General features: G+C 42.4%; 1 protein-coding gene across 1 annotated transcript in view; it reads right to left on the bottom strand.

The window, feature by feature from the left end:
- The window catches only part of NMBR (neuromedin B receptor), a 30665-nt gene extending 17311 nt beyond the window's left edge, over positions 1–13354 (bottom strand). The window contains exon 1 of the mRNA XM_019526749.1: positions 12930–13354. Within this exon, the coding sequence (XP_019382294.1) occupies positions 12930–13354 (425 nt within the window). The remainder of the gene's footprint in view (positions 1–12929) is intronic.
- Positions 13355–14556: the final 1202 nt, after the last annotated feature.

Raw genomic sequence — 14556 nt, 5'->3', positions numbered from 1 at the left:
GAATGGCATCTACCGTGCACAACTATTTACTGACAACTTACTATGTGGCTAGCTACAGACTGGAAGCAAAGGAAGATATTGCTGAGATTAACACTGTAAAGGATCATTGTGAGTCTAAACACAGAATGAAATTTTTGTATTTGGCATTTATTACAAAAAGACAGTGTCATGCAAAGTAGTCATGCAAAGTGAAATTTTAGACAGGTCCAAATCCTCTTTTTTCTTAGATGAGTAACTCCATTAACTTAAATAAATCTATTTATTTGTCTCAAGGTTATAGAACCATACTATTTTCAGCACAGTGTAAGCTGACTTTGTGTTCAAATTTTTCATTCTATGTTTCAAGGTTTGAGGAACTTCTTTTAGGACACCTGGAATGTCCCCATTTAGCATTTTATCAGACAATCAATTTATTTTGAAATAACTACAAGCTGCCTGTTCAAGACCTATTCCTTTACTAAGTACAATTGGCCCAGCCAGAAGCAAATAGTCCAATGATATGATCATTCAACATGACAAACTGTGTTTGGAATGAAGATAAGTTGATTGTATTTAAACACAATTAAAGCTGTTTCTCAAAGTGAATGTCAGTGACACATGTTCATGATAGGTAGGTACCTCAAGGAAAAAAATATCTGCTCCAAGAAAAATGTAACATTGAGCAAGGAGCTGGCAGCAACAATACTCCAGCATGTTCTTTTTCTCTTCCTAAAATATCCCCATAACAATTTTTGAATTTTATCTTTCATTTTGAATCCTCTAATAGAAGAAAGAAAAAGTTCTATCACATCCATCGCTTCTCCCAGATTTTCAGAGGAGAAAAAGGACATTTCTCTGCTATTTCTCTTGTCTCTGCTCAACATATCATCTCCAATTAATCTACTACAGTTCTTTAAGAGTAATAAAAACCTTGCAAAATATTAGCCTGTCATCTGAAATCACTAAGTCCTTTTGCCTGGCACAGCATTCTAATAGTCCCTGCTGACAGAATAATTTCTAGGATATTTTTCCATGATTGTCTAATGCAAAATTCATGAACAGTTCTGGCATCAAGGATTAGAAGCCAGGTCCTTTCCTCCAGCTTCCTGTGCCTCACTTGATTTCTAGACAAAAGCTATTATGATAAGACAATAGGAGAGCAATGGTGGATGAATTAAAGGAATGATTTCAGCAGAGTTCCCATTAATCAATATTAAACCTTGTCGTGTGCCCAAAGATTCACTATTGGGCACATCTTATACAAGTGTACCAGGACAGCTTTAGCTAATACAAGCCTTGCTCAGAATGGATAGTGTTATCTGGGAAAATAGAAAGAAACAGGGCCAGATCCAGATCAGCCTTGTAAGTACAACTACTTAAATGTTACAACTCCTAAAAAATAGGTACCTTGTTGCAGGTGGGCAATCCAAATTGACAGGATTAGGTGCTCATGCTCTGTGTACAAAAGGCATGAACAGTCTTGGCACAAAGAATGAAACACTAGGTCCTCTCTTCCTCTTCCTACCACCAGGTAGAAAGGTAAGCTTCAAGACAAAAAGTGTGTGGCAGTACCACTACAATCTGTGTCCTTGAGTGATATTGATCCTGACTTATCCTGTTTGCACTGAATTCAGTGTTGTCAGTGTGAGCATGTTCTGTGAGTTCCTAGTAGATGGGAGACATAGGTAAACTTCAGGTGTTTCTCAGCCTCATTCTATATTGCAATGGATCTTAGGTAAGAATTAGGCATCTGGCTGCTTGAACTGGATTGCTTCTGAGCATGCTTAGAAGCCTACATCTAAATGCCCAGACATCTTGTCAGGATCAAGCAAAGACACCTAATGAATTTAAACATGTAAGCAGTCTTAGGCCCCTGACATATGTTCCATTTATTGTGCAATTAACTGGTTATTATTGCATGATAAAAATAGCCAACCAGTCACCAGCTTGTTTTAATCAAGCTTGGATTTGAACATGTGGGATGTCAAACATTGAGTGATGTGCCTCACACATGTGATGTGCCTCACACATTCTCCAGTATCTCAAGGTACACTACTCCCTCCTCCACTTCACCAACCACCTATATGCTGATGCTAGCAATCAGCTGTTTGTCAGCATCTCGACTGGGACAGCCCCAGTCTGAATGCTCAAAATGAGCTGCTTGGGGAGCAGATCTCAAGGCTCCCTAGTGGGAACCTAGCAACCCCCAAACCTGACAGCCATTCCTGCCTTGCCCTGCATCCCCTCAGTGTCTCAAACCAGACCCAGGACTATCCAGGATTGGGTCTGACAATTGGCTTATTGTTGGACCAGCTCTGGACAGCTCTAGCTGTGGGACCTACTGGATTAGGCTGGGGGGCCCCTCTGCAGCAGTTGGAATTGGAGGAATTTTATGTTCCACCCCAAACATTGCATCTCCTACCATACACACATGGCATGGCAGGAGGCATGATGTTTGGGATGGTACAGAAAATTCTCCCAATCCTGCCATTGTTTTAATATCTGCCAGGGGCCTTGCAGCTGCTGGATGGCAGTGTTCCCCACCTTGCTGTATAAAGCTGAGGTACGTACTGTGGAAGATCATCTGAATTCAGTGGGAAGACAAATGCACCAATGTCAGTGTCCTCCTGAAAGCAAACACTACAAGCATTGAGATGATAATCTTCCAACATCAACTTCATGGGGCAGGCCATGTCATCTGGATGTCTGACTCCAGACTCCCAAAGCAAGTTTTATTTTCCCAGATCAGTCAAGCATATGATCAAGAGGAGGGAAGAGAATACACTTCGGGGATGTCCTCAGGCCAACTTAAAAAAATTCAAGGTCAATGTCACCTTGTGGAAAACTATTGCCTAGGACCTCCCCAAATTGAGGAAGTTTGTTGCAGGGACCTCAGTATTTGAAACCTAACGACAACAACCACAGATGGAAAAGTCGAAGTGGCAGAGACTGCATGTTGCAGACCAAATCAAGAATCCAGCACCACCCACCTCACATGGAAACACGTCTGAGCTGCAGTAGTCTGTCAGTCCCAGATAGGTCTTACCAGCCATCTTCAGACACACAGATAAGACAATCATGGAAATTAATCATCCTCAACTGCAAGGGTTTCCTGAAGAGCAAGAAAAGGGTAGCCACTGGAGTGAGATTTATCTGAATTGTTTTTTGCTGACTCTCCATTCAATCCACTACTTTTAAACCACTACAACTATATTGTAATAATGGCCTAGGGAGAAAAAAAGAACTTATTTCTGTGGGTATTATCTCCTGGAGTTCTGAACTACCAAGGCACTTTTGAGGCAGAGTAGCTGATGGAAGTTTGTTCCTCTCTCATTTTCCCAAGTATGTGCCTAATACAAAGACATTTGAAGATACACCCCTTAGTAACATATTGATTACCTTTATGTAATCTACTGTATGTGCAATGGTTCTTCACATCTTTAAGGAAGCAGTCAAGAGTTACCTTGCTGATCTGCATATGCTCGAATAAGAAAGATCGATTTCCATCTCCTAAAGGCATGACTACAGAAGCAAAAGGTCAACAGCATTATCAGCTGCACAAAAGCACAAGTGACTAGAAGCAGAAACTTACAGTGCAAAAACTGTTTAATAACAGTTTACCTTTCTACAGCTATTATTGTTTCAAAGCCATGTCTTCTGTTTCCTTTCATAACGCAGCAATAGCCCATGCCTGTAATAGGTAGAATAATTAATAAGAAGCTCTTAAAAGGAAAATAACGTCCTTCTGATTTTCAGAGATTTTACATGCCGCAAAGTGTAATTGAGCAAACCTTTACTGAAGTTGTAGGAGCTGTGCACAGTACAACAGCTGGAATCTGCTTCTACATCCTTAACTCCTGAATAAAAAAAGGTTTGTCTTATCTAATTCTTCAGGTATTTCTATTTCCATCAACCCATCCTCTCCCCCTTTCCAAATTGTTATTAGGTTTCTTTTGATTTGCATATTCCCCTAAAGTTTTGTATTATAGCAGCACAGAGAAATCTACAATAAACCAATATATGCAATTCTAAGAGAAAAAAATATTAAAAGCATAAAAGTGCATTTAATATCCCCAAAGGTCACACAGCTAATGTAGAAATACAGAAATGAATAGAAGTATATGTAAAAGTATTGGAAAAAAAAAAAAAGTCCAATACAATACATGGAAAGGGATGAGTGGGGACTGGCAGAGCTCCGAGGGGGTTGGAGCACAGTGCAGCCCAGCTGCTACAGGCAGCTGGAGTCGGCTGCTTCTGGGGCCGGGGTGAGTGCCATGCCCCACACCGCACAGGGCTCCACTTGTCTGCACTCACCCCAGCCCATGATGGTGCGACCCCAGAAGCAGCTGACACCAGGGCACGGTGCAGCCCAGTAGCTGCTCCTGGGGCCACTCCATCATGGGAAGGAGTGAGTGGGACCAGCAGAGCCCCAGGGGGGTTAAGGCACAGTGCAGCCCAGCTGCTATAGGCAGCTGGAGTCGGTTGCTCCCAGGGCCATGTGAGTGCCATGCTCTGCGCCACCCAGGGCTCCGCTTGTCCACACTCCCCCAGCCCCTGCTGGAGTGACCCCAGGAGCAGCTGACACCAGTTGCCTGCACCAGGGCACAGTGCAGCCCAGCTGCTACAGGCAGCTGGAGTTGGCTGCTCCTGGGGCTGGGGTGAGTGTCACTCTGTTCCCTCTGGTTTGCTGCCTTGTGGAGACCCAGAAGCAGCACCCTTCCCTAGTTCCAGCCTCACTCCCTCCCTCCCTCACCACCGTGGGAACCTATCCCTATTTGTTACATTATAAAGTGGGTTCGCTTTATGCAAATTCAATTTATGCTCCATTGTCCAGGAAAGCATGTACCACATAAATCGAGGGAAACCTGTAAATCCCATGTTCTTAACCTAAGGGATAGTGATGTTTCCTGGGAAAGACTTGTCTAGCTAAATAAGTTCATTTTACACATGGTCTCAATGAAAACATTGAACAAAAATTATTGAGAAAGTAACAATAGAACACCAACGTTTCAGGTTGGGTGTTCTTAATAGCCGTTCCACAGGTAAATTTTCATCATGATTTTTTTTTTCTTTAAAATAGTTCACTATATTCAGTAAAGTTGTATGAAATGATTAATACTCAAACCACATTAGAGTTTTTTGTGCTTTTGACAATGCAACAAAGAAACATTTCCAGCCTTCTCTGAAGGAAAGTGATACCATAAACCAAACTGCCTGTCTCCTGATGTTTGCCTCTATTGTTATTTAATTTTTATATGATTTGGGCTATCTCACCAAATTTGGACTTTCCTTCTGAAGAATATCCCCTAGTCCCAATCTAGTTGTCTGTCTCATAATAATACTCTGATCCCTTTCATTTCCAGATTAGAATTAATAATTTTAATCTATTAGGTTGATTTAGGAATACCATATTTACTCAAATATAAGATGACCCTGATTATGAAAGGATCCCCCAATAATTAGATCTTATATATGAAAAATTAATAAATTTGATATCATTTTCCAGGTAGAGAATCTAATTATTGGAAGTTTGGCTTGAATTTCTCCCCCCTCCCACTGCTACAGCAAGGAAAATAAATCTGAAGGATCCCTTTGCTCTCTGCTTCCCTCTAACTTCTTCCCCCTGCAGCCCCTTCCCCTTTTCCCTTCTGTCAGTCCCTGCTCTCCCTGAGCCCATGGAAGTGAGGGGCAAATTTGAAAGCACTGACCTTGAAATTAAATGTAGCTGTAGAATTTGTATATAGTACCCATAGACTTAGTTCATGCAGAATTGATGTGTTTGACCTTTTTTGAAACTGCTACAAGTTTTAGCACACATACTCCATACACATACTTTTAAGTAGCACTTTGGCACATACTGGGCATGTCTACATGAGTATTTACTACAGAGCTACCTAATTATCTCTGCAGTCAATGTCTCAGTGTCTACACATGCAGCCCTGTTAGGCTGCTGGAAAACATATTAATTCTGTATTTACAAGTACTTACAAGTATTTACAAGTACTACCCTGCTGTGAAGTTTTTTACACAGCACTTTAAGCTGGGCAGGAGTATCCCTGGGCTGGGAGGCTGACCACCAGGGCCTCCTGCCAGCTTAGGTTGCTTTGACCCAGCTCAATATGCTGCGAACCCAGGTGCATATTCATTAATTGTATACTCACTTATATATAGCGCAAACTATGCATACTATTAGTCTAAAGCCAAAGGGCTCATGATTTACCATATGTTTTATTAAGTTGAGCCTCAACAGAGTCAGTAGTACTTCAAGCCACAGTAACTACACAGCTCATCACTGCACAGTATGTGTGTATACTCCAGATACTCCTGACAAAGCATCCTTGTGCTGTTAGCTCCCCATTCATGACTGGAACTGGATATTCTTGAGTCCTAGGATACTCCAAAAATTTATATGCAGATGATGCACAGGGCATCCTGGCCCAACTTCACCTCATGGAGGCCAGAGCTACACTAATCATATGCAATAGGCTAAGAGAGAGGGTGAGAGAGAGATTCTGGGTGAACTGTTTGGGGCCCCGTTTGGTAACGTTTGCCAGATATTTAAGGATGGTAAAGAAACAGAAATCATTGGAAATGGGAAAGAAAAACACAGGTCAGCTGTGGGAGTGAAGAGGAAGTCAAAATGTATGCAATGTAGTGATTCACCATAACTTGTAAAAGAGTCAGTGTGGAGGGAGACTGTGCTTAATGGGCACTACCATGTATCTTTTTTAGTGGGCTGCCCTGATTTATCCAATTGTGAGCTCCAGGGGGATAGTACCTGCCAAGGTAATGTATAGTAAACCTCCCACTTAGCTGCTGGAGTGGGAGGGACTTGGCTTTAAGCCCACTTTACGGAAATGGGAGACTCTTCCCTGGCTTGCCCCTGGGGCCTTATAGCTGAGGACAAGAAAACTCAGGGGCATCTGAACCTCAAGACTCCAGCTCACCAAAGGTTTTGGAAACATCTGAAGCCCCAGATGTGGTTGGAGGATGTTTGCCAGTAGTAGAGCCACTTATGGTTCTGGACTCATGGATTTGGAATTTGTTTTGGCTAATTTGGTCTGGAATACAGAATTTATTTTTTTTTTAACAAAATTGTCAGCTCAGATCAAGCATAATTCCTATGCTTACTTAGCAGGGGAAACTCCATGACTACACAGGTGGTTTTCCTAGTCGCACCTGGGGATGGCGACTCTCCTGGCATGGGGGTAGTACCGACAAAGGTAATGCATTAGATAACCTCCCACTTAGCTGCTGGAGTGAAGAGACCTTGGCTTTATGCCCACTTTATGGAAATGGGAGACTCCTCCCTAGCTTGCTCCTGCAGCCATATGGCTGAAGGCAAGCGAAACTCAGGGGCATACAAACACCAAGTCTCCGGGTTAGGGCCTGCATGTAGGATACCTGCCAAAGGATTTGGGAACATCTGACACCCTAGATGGGAATGGAGGATGTTTGCCAGTAGTAAGGTCACTTATAATTCTGGACTGACTCACGGATTTGGAATTGATTTGGCTGATTTGGCTTGGACCACAGAAAATGTAAATGTATATATGTATGTGTGTGTACACACACACACATGTGTTTTATAGTCATGCTTGTATTGAGCACATATTGCTTTTGTCAACAGTTTAATGATAGACAATATATTTAATGAGGTTGACTTGTATGTGAATGTAAGATAAGGACCTTTCCCCCCACAATGCCTCATCTTATATTTAAATACGGTACTTCTGCATCTGTATGAGAAGTCCTTGACATTACCAAGTCAAAGGAGAAAAGCTTTGCCCCTCAGTGTGACATCCTAGAACATGGTATCCTGTGAATATATAGGGATATGAACATTTCTGTCCCATTTGTTCATCAAAAAGTAGTTTCTCACCTAGAAATATGGGGTTGTATATAATGCTAAACCTCACATGTCTTTTAGAACTAAGCCAACAGGAAAGAGCATATATGGATACAGGTATCAGGATGAAACCTTGTGCTTTGTGGTTAATGCCTCTATTGAATGTGTTGTCAGTACAGTTCACGTCCTCCTTAAAGATTGTTATCTTGTGGCATCAACTAAATGTGATACAGGCTCAGTAAATTCTGTTTATCAAGCAAGTGATTGAACAAGGCCATAAGACAAGGAAGACACAGAACAGTTCCAACAGGGTGCGTCTACACAAGAAGCTACATCGCCACAGCAATGCGTTATGGTGGCATAACACTGGCGGGCATAAACCATGATGCCGCAGCAACGTCACTGCACCAACATCACCATAATTAAAATTTCATAAAAATATATGAGGCAAAGCTCTGGCTCTACTGAAGCACTAGCCAAGTTCCATTTGCAGTTCCAAGATTTCACCTATGACTCTTCCATAGCTAGGCTAATATCTGTCTCATCAGAGCAATCCCTGACTTGCTTCTGAAGAAAAAGAAAAGTGTATTCTGTGTGTATGTTGTAGCCTGGGCTAACTTCATTGATTTCAAGGGCACAATGCACAAGGAGGACTGCATTTGACACACTGCATTTAAACTCACCCTTAAAAAGAAAATTAAATTTAGCGAAAGCAACAGAATTATTTCTCAGTCCAATAATAAAAAAGATATGACTAAACAAATGAAGTATGAGCCATAAAAAGAGCCAATGGGGTTTTTAAAAACATGTTAAGCCAAATTCAGAGCTACTACGAATCAGAAAAACTTCATTTACAGAAGCTGGGTTTCTGTTTTATTATCTTAACTCAGTCAATTTGCACTTACTCTATTCGGCTTCCAGGCATATTTAATACTTCTTTTCCAGGCATTTTGTAGATACTACTGTTTCTACTTGACATCTGTACTACTCTTATAGTAATCCATGTATATGGAATGATTACTGCTTTCTTATGTTTTAAAGCTCTGGTTTATGTATAAGTATTCTGATAGGGAAATGAATATAAACTTGACCTTCACCCAAAACAAGTCAAAGGTCACTACTCAAAGGTCACAGTGTACAGTCAATGGTCAATTATGAAAATTGTACTTGTAATATTTCATTCTCAGAGACCATCACTACTGTAGCACAGGGGCTCAAGCATGTGGCCCATGGGCCAGATCTGGCCTGTGGAACTGCTTCATCCAGCCTGCTATACTATCAATGGGCAACCAGAAGAAGTGGGGGCATGACAAATGGAAAATGGCCTGCTAAAGAATTCAGGACCCCTGGGCCCCAGTGGATGTGGCCATCAGCAGCAGGATGGTAATCAAGGACCATCCATACACAGCTCTCCTGGCCCTGTGGTCACTTGCCCTAATGCTGCTGGTCCCACACAGCCACCACAGCCCCTGATATGCCCTCCCCACCCAACTGCCTCCATCCAAGTCACTGCTGGGCACACCACCACACCACTGCCAGTTCCACTGTCCCTACCACTATCTGTATCAGACCTGCCTCCATCTGCACTGGTCCTGCTACCACCACCCCAGGTCCAGTCTGGTTTGTGAGGAGCCCCACAGTTCAGGTGTGGACCAGGGTATGTGGTGAGTTTGACACCCATGGTGTAGCACATGGAATAGGATGTGGAATATGTTCAGATGCTAGGATTCTATGATGACTGTTAATTACATTATTATTTACCTCCTTTCTTTTGACAATGCCCTTTATACAAGTAGACATGATGATTTATGTAGATACACTATAAATCAATTTTAGATATTTTAAACATTGTAAAATGCCATAGAGTGAGAGAGAGATTATTATTGGTGCCCACAGGGGATAGAACAAAAAGTAATGGTTTTAGATGGCAACAAAGAAAGTTTAGGTTAGATGTTAGAAATAACATTCTAACTCTGACAGTGGTTACGCACTAGAACAGGATTAGGTAAAGAGATTGGAGAATATCAGTCTTTGGGACTCCATAAGAACAGGTTACACAAACACTTGGTTGGGGTAATTTAGATGGGGATGATCCTGCCTTGACCAAGGCATAGGAATAGATAACATCCTAAGATTTCTCCCATCCCAGTTTTTCTCTGGTGGTCTGTTTTTTAATGTTTCAACCCACTGAAGTTTAAAGGAAAACCTTTTATCCCTTTTCCATCCAAAAGCTAAAAAAAAAGAATATGAATCTCTTCTTTAAAGTATTTGCATTTTCTAGTGGAAACCTAAAGATTATCAAATTATGAATAAAAAACAGCAAACGTTTTTGTTACAATTTACTGAGAAATACTTCAAAGGATAGCAGTAAAAAGAGTAGTCCAGCAAAAAGAATGCATTTATTGTGCATAAAATTAAATGCATATTAAACTATAAGCCCCTTTAACACATACTGTAATCCTGCATCACATTGGCATCAGTGCCTCCTACTTAGCTTATTGTTTCTAGCCTAGAAACACACATACAAGGAGGCTTTAGAAGCCTATTAAGTTAAGACTGTAGTTGGCTTCTATGAAAGTTAAATCAGACTCCAAAGTAGCAGAGACTGAATTAGAGACCTAATTAAGTCAGTAGCATCAAGGCTGGTAATTATCTACTAAACTAATACATTCTCCGTAAAAGAAAACAAAATCTATGGAAAAAAGGAAGAAAATGAACCATGAAATAGTATGTTTGGCTTTCCCTTTTCTGAAATTCATAAAATAGCACAAACCTCTGAAATGTTGAAGGAATACACCTGTGATTAAATTATATTTGTATGGTAGAGTTACAAGGGCATAAGCTGTTTTCCAGGTCATGAAACACTGACTTAAAAATAGTCTTCATCAATTCAGTATTTTTACTACTTATATCTTCATTAGTTTTAGAGAAAAGATACACAGTTGTACATACAATACAAAAATAATCAAACACCAAAAAAGCTGTTGAAAGTAAAATAACCGAGTAGATCCTGACCCACTACACTACCACTGCCTCCCTTCACTCATATATCTCTGAAGTTTTGACATCCCTCTCAGAAAAATTCCTCCCATATCAAATAGCATGTTGTGATTATACTTTTAAAAGAAATATCACATGTAGCAAAATGCAATTTTCTTGCACGTTCATGCTTTATAAAGTTGAGGGCAATTTGAGATAAATTACTGAACTGATATGATTAGAAACTTTAATGTTTTGTTTTATATTGTAGCAAAAAAGTATAGTATATTGATATGCTGTGAGGGCTTCATACAAAAATAAACACACATATATAGAGAGAGATATATGTCTATATATCTTTATGTCTATATAGATATATATATGTATACATGTGTATATATGTATATCTGTGTGTGTAAATACATATATGTATATATAGACATCTCTCTCTCCTTCTCTCTCTATATATAGATAGCTAGACAGACAGATAGATAGAGAGATAGCTCTATATAAATGTATAGAACTAATCCAAAAGCCAGCAAAAGTCAAATTAACTTCAGAGGATTTTGGAACAGGTTCTTAGAAGGAATCAAGTTTGCTAGGAAGGTGGCTGAAGACCTGAAATAAGTACCCCAAAGATACAATTTTTACAGGGTTTTTTAAAACCTCCTACTAATGTTCAAGCTATATTTTCAAACACAAACCTTTATAAACATTATACATTCAAAGCCAAAATACTCAGATAAAACTCCTGTAGAAGTCAGCAAGAGTATTAACTTGTGGAATTCAGGGATGTTTATGTGTAGCTGAAGAAAAAGGTCAGAAAGAGAAAGGAAGGAAGGTTGGGGGGGGGGTTGAGGGGGAGAGTTCATGCAAGTTTAAAGGAAGCTGAGAATCATTTTTGCCATACTTTGTCCTGTAAAGCTCAGAGTCTGATGCTGTTGCTTTTTACACCGGGACTAAGACCTTTAAATCAGTTAAGAGAAAAGGCTGCAGGGCTGAAAACTTTAAATACAAGCAAGTCTTGAAGGTTTTGTTTATATGGTGACTGGGATGGTGGTGGCTGGTGATTGTTTTTCCAGGTGCTTGCAGTGAAGCTGAAAAGGGCATGACTGCTTTCTAGAAACAGTTTAGGGGAAACTGTCCACCAATATGACAAAACAAAGAATGGGCATTCCTATAGTAAGAAACTAGTTCTGGTAATATTTTCTGGCAGCTTGCTGTTGCTGTTGCTGCTGCTGCTGCTGCTGCTGCTGCTGCTGCAGAGCAAAAATACTACATTTAAAACACATTTATATGCACACAGGCACACCAAGCAGTCTCTCTGCCTTGCTAGAAATTCTTTAAACTAAAATGCAACTCTCTCTAAATATGTCCATGATAGATTCATTCCTAAAAAAATTAAATGTGACAGATCCATGACATCTGGCAGATTCATTTCTGAAAGTGGATGGTTTGTTCCTTAAACTCTTGCAACAAAATGTACCTGGGTCACTTTGGGGACTTCAAGCCTTGGAAGTGATGCTTCACTCTTATGCGGCTGTCCATAGTAGTAAAAAAAAAGAAGTGGGATATGGACGCTACAAGTTCTATGGAAATTAATAAGCCCTACCAGGATTAGCACTTCCGTTCCATGGTTTCCTATCAGGGGAACAGCAATAGGAAAGTGTGCGGCTATAAATGAAAGAGAAACGTTGAGGGAGTGAAGCACTAGGAATTGCAATAGGACCGCCTGGGCTGTGAGCTGTTAAAAAAAATGAGTGGTTTATGCGGCTTATTTCTGGTGACCTCAGTTACTCATAACCAAGGATCCTTGTTTTGTCTGATTTTTGAAAAGTCCCCAATTTTCAATTAAAAAAGTAACCCCAATCCACATTTTTCTGGGATTTCAGTGAAACACTGCTAATATGCATACATGCATATATTAGTGGTGTTTCATTGAAATCCCAGAAAAATGTGGTTTGGGGGTTAATTTTTTTAAATTGAAAATTGGGGAGTTCTTTAAATCACGGAAAACCAGGATCCCTGCTCATAACACTTGTTTCTCTCTCTCTCTCTCTCTCTCTCATACACACACACACACACACACACACACACACACACACACACACACATATCTTACCTGTCCGCGCTCAGGGCCGTGAGTGTGAAGACAGACACTCCCACCGAGGTGAGCTGGATGGCCGGGATGAGCTTGCAGCCCACCTCCCCGAACATCCACTCCTCCAAGAAGTAGCGGGAGGCGTCCACGGGCACGCAGGTCACCAGCAGCAAGAGGTCTCCGGCAGCCAGGCTGGAGATGAAGATGTTGGGCACGCTCCTCATGGCACTGTTGGTGATGAAGACCTTCATCAGCGTGATGTTGCCCAGCAAGCCCAAGGTGATGATGAGCAGGTAAAGCGAAGGGATCACACAGCGGATGATGAACACGGCGGCTTGGGTGGCAGGAGGCAGGAGGTCCTCTTCCAGCTCCCCAGGCACCCCGGCGTGGCTGGCATTGCCTGCAGGGAGCTGCGTGCTCAGGTTGGCGAGGGGCTCCGCAGGCATCCTCCCAGCCCCGGGGGATCTCATGGGGGGCGGGAGAAGCACTCTCAGCCTGTCTGTCCTTCCAAGTTTTCCCCCACGAAAGCAGCTACGGAGAGGACTTGCCTGCAGTCACATCGAGCTCCCTTCACCTCTCTGCTGTTTTCCAGAGCAGTGCCTACCCCCTGAGCAGCGAGGAGAGGGTGGGAAATGAATGATCTCCACAACGCAGCCCCCTGCTTGCCTCCCTCGCAGTTCTTCGGGATGCTCGGCGACGTCTTTCCTCGATGCTGGTCAATGGGGGGAGTGCAATAACTTCATAGCCGGGTCTCGCCTCCCGCCCTCTGCAGGGCATGCAAAGCTTTCCAAACTCCGCTGGTTCCCTCCAGCAGCGGTGATGCTGCCTTGCCTCTCCCAATAGCCTGCCCACAGGTTTGGGTGGTTTCCAGCGTCTTTCTCCGACGTGTTTCAGGTTGTTTCTGGCAGACTCCAGCAGGGAAGGGAAACACAAGCCCTTTTCTCCCTTAGTGCTTTCCATTTATTCAGTCTACCAGATCCGCCTCTGCTGGGAGGAGTTCCCCAGCCCCCTGGTACAAATACCTGAAGTTTGGGCTGCTGTGGCTGGGAGGGGCTCTTCAGTTCCGGGGGATGGGCGGGGGAGGATACTGCGTTGCGTCTAACGCCGGCTGGAGAAGCTGAATTGACTGGATCCCCGCGGGATCCTAGCCAAACTGCTGCTCCAGCTCCAGGTCTGAGAAGGTGGGAATGCACCAGCCTCAGTCCAAGGCTGGGGAGCAAAGCTGCAGCTCGGGACGCGGAGGTAACAGGCTCTTCGGAAAGTTGCTGAGTCCTGAATTGCTGTAACAACTTGTTGGAGCTTCGAATGAAGCCCCTACCTGGCCCCCGCCGGCGCAGGCATTTTCATAAGCCGGACGGTTCTGTGTCAAGACAAGGAGCTACCCCAGCCCGGTCCAGGAGCTGTCCAGCCCCTAGTGCTGAAATCATATAGGCTCTCCATAGGGACCCGACGCGTTTCAGTCCCGGGTGGATTAATTCTATTGCAACCACCTAGTTTTAAAGCGGAGTATACGAGTGTGGAGGGAGTGAGAGTAGGGACCTATATGCAATCATCTTATCTATTGATGGTTGCTTTCATGAGTGTTGACCCAGGTATTTGGATGTGTTTTGCCTTTGGGGGTGTGTGTGTGTGTGTGTGTGTGTGTCTG

Source organism: Gavialis gangeticus, unplaced genomic scaffold, assembly GCF_001723915.1.
Source record: "Gavialis gangeticus isolate Ggan-Ray unplaced genomic scaffold, GavGan_comp1, whole genome shotgun sequence".
In the NCBI taxonomy this organism is placed as follows: Eukaryota; Metazoa; Chordata; order Crocodylia; family Gavialidae; genus Gavialis; species Gavialis gangeticus.
The sequence above is the reverse complement of the archived record's forward strand: the minus strand, read 5'-3'. Positions and strand labels throughout refer to the sequence as shown.